Genomic DNA, 11,676 nt, shown 5'->3' with positions numbered 1-11,676 from the left:
CATTGACAATAAAATTTTAACCTCTTGTTTTACAGCAACAATCTACCTTCACTAAACTGCCTAACATAGCCATTTGGATAGATAATTATGAGAACAATAATGTGCCAACACTTGGTAATTACTGACTTTGATCTCTGCAAAAGTACTGCTGTGTGGCATTCAAAGCTATTACTGCTTAAAATGCGATACATCATGACCACTGATATTATTCAACTTTATTTCTTCAGACACATGAATCCATATAAAATACAGCATTAGGTAAGAATGCCAAACATATTACAATAATATATTTATAATTAATGCATAGATGTGGCCTATGACAACTTGCAAACAAATGCATAGGCATATACAACATTATAACATGCATGTTTTCCTTCAGAGATAAAGTATAATTCAATTCAGGCAACCACATATCTTCAGTTTAATGTTCGTCATTGATCTTGAGACAACATTTTCAGGGGTAAAGCTCAGAGTCCATTGTATTGCAGCCACATCGAAGACGCCCTTTAACTGCATCTGTACATAGCACTGTTACTAGTCAAACTTGATAAATGAAAATGAGTGTAGAGGGGAATCCTTGTCACAATATCCAGGTCGTTGCAACCGGTGCTTCATCAACTATTCAGTATAGCGGTATTTTCTTCTTCAACTGGATAGAAAAGGGGAGAGAGTTTATTAAATATCGGTCTTGAACAGACCCTGGTCTGCATAAATCGTAACTGACAGAGGAAAATCCGTTATCCAATCAGCGCACACCTAACAGACCCTTAGCCAATCAAATCAATATACGCTATTGCGCCTGACCCAGCCCATCGTCCAATCAACACCGCTGCTACGTGCGGGCCTGAATCCCCCTTCAACCTTCTGCTTTCCGGAGGGGCACCTTCAACCAGCTCCGCGGTGCACTGGCAGCGGCTTCCCTAGTTTTAAAGAACAATTGGAAGTAACAGAGTTACACAGACACAATGTCTTTTCTGACTGTCAGTAGGTTAGCACCTAAACTCCTCAATTCAAAGGTAAGAGGACTTGAAATGGCATTGATGTCACTTTAGAAGTCACCATTCTTCATGCTATTTACAAAAGCTAACGTTAGTTTATCGGGCTAGCGAGGCAAGCTAGTAAGCGTGTGCTAGCTTAGCCCTGGCAGTCACACTGTGAACCCTGTTTACTGAGAGCTTGGCTAATAATGACTAAAAACAGCGTGACAGCTTTTAGGAGTATCCTCGATGGCTCGTTGTTTATCTACAGCGATGCTGTAACGATTACTTTTGAGTTGTACTGTTGAACTCTTGTTAGCTAACGTGCTCCTTGTGCTGGCCTGGTATCGTCACCGCCTGTTTGGACATGTTTCTTTCACCAGACGTTAAGTGACCTAAGTCGGGACTACTTTACATATCCCGTTTCTAGTTGTCAGTAAATAAGTGTTATTTATGGTCGGCTACAGACAATGATTAAACTCCAGTCTCAACTCTCAACCCCCGTCGACCTTCAGGTTGAAATCTCTCACATCGTTTGCTGAGGTTCTCCCAAATATTCTGCGTGTTCTCCAACATGTAAAAGTGACACAACTCTGTGTAAACGATGTGTTTAGTCTGAATTCAGATATCCACCATCAGATGTACATGTGTTGCCTCAGATGCCAGATTTTAGCGTGTGATTAATATATTGCTTTAATAATTAACTTGGTATATCATGATGTTACCGCAAGGCTTCGTATGCCGAGGCACTTCCAATCACTGGTAAAGGTAGTTGCCTTCCGTGCTGACTGAAACCTAGTGTTTTACTCCACTGACCTCTCAGCCTACACGGCTGGAACTGAATGACCGTGCAACCCCCCCAAGCTAGTATTTAGTGACTAAATGTCTTTCCTTGACCTGGGGGGGTATCTTCTCCCTGTTATCAGTCTTGTAGTTATGTAGTGAACACATTATATTTTGTTTCTGAACTATTTATATTTAACATCATGTCAGTCATGCTCTGTAGAGCAGGTACGGCAGTATTCATTTTGTGGTGGTATCAACATGGATTCTTGCCTCTGAGGAAACCAGTTTTTTTTAGAAGAGACTGTGTTTGCGTACTATCAACAGAGTATCTTCAACCAGGTTTTAAGTTTACCTAAGAAAATGTCCATGTGTTTCTTATAGACACAGCCACTGGGACGACTGCCCTACCATTCTGAGCAGTGTAGTTGCTGTCACCTTTCTCCCAGACAGGGTGTTGGGAATGACTGAGTAAACCTGCTGCTCTATATTTAAGGCCCTGAGCTGTTACGTAATCTCTCTCTCGGCTGTATTGTGTGTGTGTGTGTGTGTGTGTGTGTGCTGACGCAAGATCCCACCTTTTTTGTTTTTTTCGGTGAGGCTTGTTGGCCTTTTACCAGTTGTGGTGACAGGGAAGATGACCCCATTGTGAACAGAGCCAGCTGTCCCCCAGGCTCAGACTCATTCACCTTTTACATTGATGATTTTGATAAGCTTGCAGAGGAGTCTTGTTTCAGTAGTGAACAGCAGCAAGCTCAACTTCTCACTCTTAAGTTTTTAATGAGATTACTAGTCTCCAAATACTTTCATAAACCGGGCCAGTGATTTTTTTTTTATTTTATTTTTTTTAAATCGCTCGTACATCCCTTAGTCTTGTTCAAGCAACAGTTCAAGTCTTATCCATCATTTATCATAAGAAAATGTTTGATCTCTCCGTGTAATGAGTGCTTTTTTACTGGAGAAAGTAACCAACAGCCAACTCGGTTCAAAAGGGATGAAAATGGAGATGGTTAAATATTTGTATTTCTTAGAAAGGAAGTGCTTGTCAATGTAAGGTAGGAATAAAGGATTTATAATTTACCCTACCATGTTTAATTGGTAGTGTTAAGCAAAGCATGTACTACTGTCGGTAAGTCAGTCAGTTTGATGTAAAATGGTCAGAAATTATAAATTGAACTAGAAAATGTTTTGTTTTTAAAGTCTGTCCTTGTATATTTAGTTCATAGATATTGTTAACATCCATAAAAGAATAACTGTAGTTCTGTGTCTTATGACGTGAGCTGCTGCAAAGTCTAGGTTCATATGTAAGGAGCGTTAGAAGCCTGGAGATGCTGCTGTGGCCTTTAATTTTTTCATTACGATTTGTGGTTGTGAGAATAATACTCCTAATAGTTCTTTTATTTTGTTGTCTGCTCCGCAGAATGCCACCTACTTCTTTGTGGCTGCCAGAAATGCCACCGCATCAACAACAGTAAGTATACTACGTTCACTCCAGAGTAGTCTGCTTGCCTCAAATTATAAGATGGTTATTATGCTGTACTGTGTTGTGTAGACTATTACTGCTGTAAGTGGCATTTGCAACAGACAATTGTTTGTGTTCTCGAGTATTAATGGAAAACGCTGACCTTTGTGGATTGACAGATATTTTTACATACAGTCTGTTTAATTGACCCTAGTTCAGTTTGGAGGAATGTGTTTTACTTCTATAGCGCTGTTCATCTGTACACATGACATCCATTGCTTCTGTCCATCTGGGGAGAGGGGTCATCCTCTGTTACTCTCCTGAAGGTTTCTTCCCTTTTTTCCCTGTGAAAGGGTTTCTGCTATTTTTTGGGGGGAGTTTTTCCAGATCCGATGTGAGGTCTTGGGACAGGGATGTCGTATGTGTACAGATTGTAAAGCCCTCTGAGGCTAATTTGTGATTTTGGGGTATACAAAAATAAACTGAATTGTACTTGATGACAATATGTTGGTTCAAGGACTTGACTGATTGAACATTTTTATTTCTCCAGAATCTGAAGGATGTCCTGGCTGACCTCATTCCTAAAGAACAGACCAGGATCAAGAACTTTAAACAACAGTATGGCAAAACCAACATAGGACAGGTTTCTGTTGACATGGTGAGTGATGCTTGAGGTGTTAGATGGTTAAATGTGTCAAGGGATCAGAATAAAATTAGAACAACAAAGCCAAGATGCTTCTGATCCACTGTGTCAATGACGAAAGGAGCGAGCATCTAGGCCATCTACAATGATGTGGATTAGACAAGGGCATATTGGCATCACCTAATCCGTCTAGGCCTGCACAGCCTTATTTACTGTCGGGTATCACTGTTCGGTCATCTCCCTCAGAGTCCACAATATGAACCTATACTGCTTCGTGTCGATGGAGACATTTTGGCTGAGTCACTCAAACCTCTACTGTACACTGCCAACTCCCAGTGCTCCTATATATGTGTGCTCGTCCACACACACACACCCACCCCAGTGCAACAGCCATGTCATCGTCACTACACCTTTGACCTCTGGCAATTTGCCATGGGGATTTGAGAAGAATTTCTAAAGAACTGACAGCTGACTTTAGAAGAACTTGGGTTTGTTTTACTTTTAACAAAAACAAGTAAGCATTCAGCTGTGGCTTATTCATGGTATGTACAACTATTTATTAGCAATAAAGTGCATGTTTTATTCCTGTGCATGGTGTTACACAAGGCAGACTGAGTAGGATTTTTCTTCAAAAAATAAAATCACACAAACTGATTATCAAAATAGTTGCCGTTAAGTTTAATAGTGAATTGATCTTTGCCATTTTTGTAATGGGGCTGAGGTGATTCATCAAGGTCATCCGTTACCAAAATACTCATTTGTATAAAGAAGGACTGCACCCGGTCATAGCATACCCATAAAACAGGCTGCAGCAATCCATAATCATCATTAGTGATGAAGTATTTTAGACATTTACCCAACATTGTGGTGCTCTGCAAGCTTTCCAAATTGGACATGGATTATCACAACTCTACAACTTTACTTAACAAACTAGTTACCATTGTACATCTTTTGGATTATTTCCCTTGCCCCACACTCAATGAAAAATACATTTGCTAGTGATACCTTAACTGCATATTACTCTGGTGATTACATAAATCCATGTCCAAACCATTTAAAGTTGGAAGTGAAGTACTTTAGTGAATACACTGATTCTCCAGTTCAGAGAGAGTTGTTTTCACATACAGTGATTAAATTAATCAATGCTTCACAGAAATCCTTTTGAATTTGAGGTCCAGTCTAGCATCTGACAAATAGGGTCTATATTGTTACGTTTGTTTTTAAGAGAAGATGATAGAATAAAATATTAGACAATATATTTATTTGGGGTAAATTAATTGTTATAACCATTAATGTAAAAATCTTTATAACCGCATTAAATTAATTGGCTAGTCGGAAAGAATAATTGAATGAATCAATAACAAAATAATTAATTAAAGACTTGGCAGCCGTTGCCCAAATTGGCTCTTGTTGGGCTTCAATCGGAGGATTTTGGCTTTAAAGGTCCAATGTTACATAACTCTTGGTACTGCATTACAAACGCACAACTGTATGGTTTTAACAAGACTGTTTTCAATTTGAAATGTCACTATATGCTTTTGTTTCCATCCACAGATCTATGGAGGTATGAGGGGGATGAAGGGTCTGGTGTATGAAACCTCTGTGTTGGATCCTGATGAGGTCAGTTTGGCACAAAGCATTTAGGTGGTTTTATAATTTGAATGCTCTTTGGAGATTAGCCGGCCCCATAGGCACTGATCTTGATTTCTTTTCTTGATGACGTTGAGAACTTTTAGTGGCAGAGCAGCATTGTTGTCATATGGTTGGTCAGCTTAAAAAACTATACTGTAGTACCCTGATTAAAAAAAAATGTAGTTTATTTTTTGTCAGTGCTTAGGAGTCATTGATTGCTCTTCGGGATGTAAAAAAAACAAAAACTGTTTTGAGGAAGGTTACAATTCCTGCCCTTTACCGGCCACCACATGGAATTACATATTCATTGGTAGAGTTGACAGCATGCCATCACTCACTTGGTGATGCCTTTCAGGATCATTTTGACATGTTTCTCTCCATTGATATACAGGGCATCCGTTTCCGGGGCTACAGCATTCCAGAGTGTCAGAAGTTGCTGCCTAAAGCTCCAGGAGGTGAAGAGCCGCTGCCCGAAGGCCTCTTCTGGCTGCTGGTCACAGGGCAGGTTCCCACTGAGGAGCAGGTGAGTGGCAGAGGAGTGCTGTAGCTTCAAAGATAATTGTGCCCGAGTTGTAATGAGGGAGGGCTGTTCATTCGCGCTATCTGTCAATTCGCTCTATCTGTCAATTCGCTCTGTCAGTGCTGGTATTGAAGTAACTTGATATAATGTGAGTAGCAACATGGTTACTGTTGCTTTGTTATAAACATGAGAAGGTGGATCACAAGGTGTTTTGATAATTATGACTGTCAGTTATGTATGACTCCAGAAAATCATCAAATATAAACTGAAGATTGTTTTATAACTGGGGAGCAAGACACTTTCATTACTTTTTTTTAATTGGGCATTTTATTGTTACCAGCTATCTCCTTGAACAGTTATATAACAGTCATATACCTGACTGATGAGCCTTCACTTTTTAGCTGTCTATAACTTTTCACTCTCTTCGCCCTTTGTTCTTTGATAATCTGTTCCTTAATGCATCTGCGGGATATGTTAGATATATCTTTTTGCTCCCTAACAATTACTATTAATAAATATGTTCCTTCTACTTGTAAAAGAAACCTTGCACTGCTTCATTGGCACTGGGGTTTCTGTTACAATGTAACATGTAGCAGACATTTTTATCTTATCATCGAGATGTTGAAAGAGCAGAGAGAGTGAATATAGGTCAGCCTCTTAAATTGTGTGCTCCTGTTCCTCCAGGTGAACTGGGTGTCCAAAGAGTGGGCGAAGAGAGCAGCACTTCCCTCTCACGTTGTCACCATGCTGGATAATTTCCCCACAAACCTACACCCCATGTCTCAGTTCAGTGCTGCCATCACAGCTCTGAACAGCGAGAGCAGCTTTGCACGGGCATACTCTGAGGGAGTCCACAAGTCCAAGTACTGGGAGGTGAGTTTACGTCGACACTCATACAGGAAATCTAAAAAATCCTCATCAAAACGGTGTGTTTGCTTGGCACAAGTGTCCAAAGTAAAATATCTTGACTTATAAATGCATTGCCATTTAATTGAGTACATCCCTTTTGTGTTGGTTCTCTTAGTTTGTCTATGAAGACTCCATGGACTTGATTGCTAAGCTGCCCTGCATTGCAGCCAAGATCTACCGCAACCTGTACCGCGAAGGCAGCAGTATTGGAGCCATCGACTCGAACCTGGACTGGTCCCACAATTTTAGCAACATGCTGGGCTACAGCGATGCCCAGTTCACTGAGCTAATGAGGCTCTACCTCACCATCCACAGGTGCAACTTCAAGCTTACCTATCAGATTATAAACTAACGTTGATTTTGTAGTTATGTTGGTTTTGGTTGGAGATGGTCAACATGGTGAAAGAGCAGGGGGGAATAATACAGCAGGTTATAATATAATGCTTTATATTATGCTTTAATAATGCTTTAGTAAACATTTTACACAAAAATAATGAGGATTATGTAACTAGTAACCCTTGTGTCGCTAAAGCCTGTCATCTCTAGAGCTAAGCTGTAGAAACATCACATTTTAGATTACATTACACTTTGTGTGGTGCAACTTCCACTGTTATCTACTGCTTTCGTGAATTGGCTGCTACCCACACAAGTTCAAAGAGATACAGTAATAAATACTGTATGGTAGGATTTTACACAACCTGTAGTTGTGTTATCAAAGGTGAATGTATTTCACAGTCAAACTGCACACGGAGGAGTGCACCAATATACTTTTCAGACACAAGGGGCCACTCTTTCCATTACAATTAGTGATTTGACAGCAGTGTCCAACAACCGGTTTGCCAATTAGTGTTGAAACGTAGTGAAAACAGTTTAATCTCAGACAAAATGTCACTTTTGAGGATTGCTGAGTTCACATGTTTTGATGTCCAATTTTTGTATTTGAATGTATATATTTATTTTGTAATGTTACAGTGACCACGAAGGAGGCAATGTCAGTGCACACACCAGCCACTTGGTGGGTAGTGCGCTGTCTGACCCCTACCTGTCCTTCAGCGCTGCCATGAATGGTCTGGCTGGTCCTCTGCATGGCCTGGCTAATCAGGTTTGTAGCAAGCAAATCAATATGTTCACTCTATTGTCACTTACAGAAGGTGACATTTTGCTGAAGGCAGTGATTATCAACATCCCGCATTTTCTTTCTCGGGCGACATTTTGCAGCTTTGGTTTCGTGGTTTCCATGTCTTACTTGAACATATCTTCAATGTCTTATCTTTTCAATTAGTTGAAAATGGTCATATGTGTCCACACTTGACACGTTAACATATTTTTTATGCTCCCGAAGAATAGCTGCTTAGAAAGCTCCACTAATTTGATGATACACACTTGCCTATACATTCTGTTATTAAGAATGAATGTTAATTGTGTTTAATGACTATTAAATTCTGCATCTCACAGGAAGTACTGGTGTGGCTGACTGCCCTGCAGAAGGAGTTGGGGGGAGAGGTGTCTGATGAGAAGATGAGGGATTATATCTGGAACACACTGAAGTCTGGAAGGGTAAAGACACCAGTTCCTCTACCAATTCTTGAAGTGTATTAACGGACCGTTGTCAATTCGTTATCTGTACGGATCCCCCAAATGTAATTTTGATGATCTTTATGACTTTAATATATACAGTTGTTTGAAGGAGGTGTTTTCACAGCATTATAAAAGATGTTGGAGAGGGAGTTAGTGGCCTGTATAACTTCCTAAGCAGCTTATTATACATAATGAAAACTACTTATGTCATTAATTCATAATCATGTGAATTGTGTATTTTTATGATTTTAAAAAAAAAAAATTTAATGGACAATTGAAGGGATTTATGGGGTCCTTGTAGACCTGTTGCTATAACAAAACAACAAAAATACTATGGATCCGCCAATATGGATCATCAAGATCGTCATTTGGGGAAAAGTTATATCTGTTCCCTTTTTTTCTTTTGTGCTGATCCGATGTTGTCTCTCTTCGTAGGTTGTGCCAGGCTATGGCCATGCTGTCCTGAGGAAGACTGACCCACGTTACACCTGTCAGCGTGAGTTTGCCCTGAAGCACTTGCCCAACGACCCCATGTTCAAGATGGTTGCACAGCTTTACAAGATTGTGCCCAACGTGCTGCTGGAGCAAGGCAAGGCCAAGAACCCCTGGCCCAATGTGGACGCCCACAGCGGAGTGCTGCTGCAGGTAAGAGGCGTGTGGCAATCGTGCATTTGTCATCCTACGGTGGCAGTTACAGAACCTGACAGGCCTGACTCTCTTTCCTCTGTCTGCAGTATTATGGAATGACTGAGATGAATTACTACACTGTCCTGTTCGGTGTGTCCCGAGCCCTCGGTGTGCTGGCTCAGCTGGTGTGGAGTAGAGCCCTGGGCTTCCCCTTGGAGCGCCCCAAGTCCATGAGCACAGATGGACTGATGACACTGGTGGGAGCCAAGTCAGGTTGAAGAACCGCCTGAAAAGAGCTGGGGGTTAGTGTGAAGGGTGGGAGGAGGAGGTGGGAACATCAAAAGGCAGACATAAGTGGTTGACCCCCTATCATTTACAACTCGAGGGATTCAATGGGATTCAAAGAGACAGTACGCTTTTAATGTCATTTCACAAAAGAAGGGCCTTTTTTAACCGTCACACCATGTAGTGTTTGAGTGTGTTTAGTTTAAAAGACAAGTTTTCCCATAGGGTCTCCACATTTGGAAAATGAGAGGTGAAAACTTCAGAAACATAAATGTACATCATAGTACGGTCAAATGATGTACCATTATAAGTCTGCTAGCATTCCCTGTGCAGTGCTGTGTTTGGCACTGGGTCTGAACTATGAAAAGACAGTGGCATTCAAAGGGAATTGTGGAAGTGAATAATGCTTCCTTTGTATTTGTTTAATGATCTCAAATTAAATATGTGACTCAACCTTTGCTGCTTTTGGCTAATGCAGTGATTTTCGTCTTAGAGGATATCCAAAAGCAAAAGACCCTATTCCTCCATTTTAGGCTCCCCACTTGATCTCATCCCGCCCAGTCGATCCATGTGTTTCACTCCCATTTATGAACACTCCAGTTAACACTTAAGGTCTCTACCAATATAATTACAAGCTGTTTGAGATATATATTCCAAATAGTGAAAAAACTGTTAAAAGATACTGCCCCTTTTTAAATCGTTGGTCCCTCCTTTTTTTTTTTTTTTTTTTTTAAATCATGACCTGTCTTGCCTCTATGATCAAAATAACTGTCTTGTCTATATAGAAAATATTCATTCTTCGTTAACACGCTTTCCTGTTTTTTAATGGGGATCTGCTCAAACGGTCTTCTGAATTAAGAATGTACAGTAATAATAAAGATTTGAGCAGCGGGTCTTGTTATTGGCAGCCTGTAGTAAATCCTTAAGAGCAAGCTTGAATAGAAAAGTGGACTTTGTATTTGTTAAAGTCCTGTCTTATTTGAGTGTATGTTTGTGACTTTATCCCCACGGGAGAGCGCTTTAAACATCAACTACTCCAAAATGAGCACTTGCTTGATTGGATTTCCTAATTTGTAGTAGTAGAGATCCCCCCCTGGTTGATTGTGTCCCTTTTTACAGGGTTTCTTTGGTGTTGAAAATGTATAAAACAAATCTTTGGGTTATCATTTTGTGGTTTTATTTATACTTTGTGTACATAGGTATATATATGTATAGCTTGAATGTATGAGCTCTGTACGATCACTTGCTTGTAATGACCACAATGATTACCATAGTTTACCAACAATGAAGTAGTGTCCATCACTCATGTCGAGTCTCACTGGGACATTCTGACGAAGAACAAAAAGAAGAACTGCAGCTATCTTGTATATCCATGATTTCTTGCCTGGCTTTGTGGGTTTTTCAGGTTTTTCACTTGAATGTTTCAAGCTTGTTCTTAAGTTGTGGGTTTGTCAACACTCCATTTGTGTAGTTTAAGTTCTTGAATCCATTTTTTTTCTTTTTCTTTAAGTACTCCTGTTAGTCAGTGATTCATTCAGATGTTTGAATCTCTGCTTCCATCTTCCTTCTGGCTTTTATCAGGCGTGCTTGTTTCATTGTAGTGTTTTTCCTTGCGGGGTGTTCAAGAGTCGTGGTTATTTTGATCGTAGAGGAACATGGTTGTTGTACATGATAACTGGGAGAATTAAGTGCAGGTGGATTCATCAGAGAAACACTTTGGTTTTGGGACTAACCGTCAAAAGGGCCAGATAAACTTGAGAAAAACCTAACAAAAAAAATTAATAAAGGTTTTTATTAACACTTTTTGGGTCTCATTTTCTTAAAGATATAGAAAAGGTTAAGGAGACATTCCAATTATACGGTATTTCGAAATGATTTGCATACACAACCACTGCAGAGTGAAGTCGGGGTCATGCCCGTGCCCATCATGTCTAAATATAAGGTAGACTGCGTTTACGCCAAACTTTGAGTCACTCCCGTTGAGACATGCAGCATCAAACAATATCATTTTGGAAACAATCTTTTGAATCCCCAGAGACAATCATTTCTGGTATGCCATCATCAGTCCTCATTTTAACGCTTCGGCTTCGCCATCTGCAACAAGACGTGTTTGGTTAGGCCTGAGTTTGATCATAAATACAATTGATATGTTTAAGAAAGAAGATGGGCCCGAACACCCAGCTCTTCTATGTGCTGTTATTAATAACTGTCCCACATACCATCATCCCCCTGCTCTGGTTTCTCGTGCCGATCAGCTGCC

At 40.2% G+C, this 11,676-nt stretch overlaps 1 protein-coding gene across 1 annotated transcript; it reads left to right on the top strand.

The window, feature by feature from the left end:
- The first annotated feature begins 854 nt into the window (after positions 1 to 854).
- Positions 855 to 11,219, top strand: cs (citrate synthase). The gene is made up of 11 exons (XM_034536719.1): positions 855 to 1,016; positions 3,181 to 3,231; positions 3,773 to 3,880; positions 5,420 to 5,485; positions 5,889 to 6,020; positions 6,702 to 6,890; positions 7,042 to 7,241; positions 7,899 to 8,028; positions 8,382 to 8,483; positions 8,940 to 9,149; positions 9,239 to 11,219. The coding sequence occupies exons 1-11, from the start codon at positions 966 to 968 to the stop codon at positions 9,407 to 9,409; spliced, it is 1,410 nt and encodes a 469-aa protein (XP_034392610.1). The 5' UTR covers positions 855 to 965; the 3' UTR covers positions 9,410 to 11,219.
- Positions 11,220 to 11,676: the final 457 nt, after the last annotated feature.

This window comes from Cyclopterus lumpus, chromosome 7 (assembly GCF_009769545.1).
Source record: "Cyclopterus lumpus isolate fCycLum1 chromosome 7, fCycLum1.pri, whole genome shotgun sequence".
NCBI classification, from domain to species: Eukaryota; Metazoa; Chordata; class Actinopteri; order Perciformes; family Cyclopteridae; genus Cyclopterus; species Cyclopterus lumpus.
This window is presented reverse-complemented; position numbering and strand designations above follow the sequence as displayed.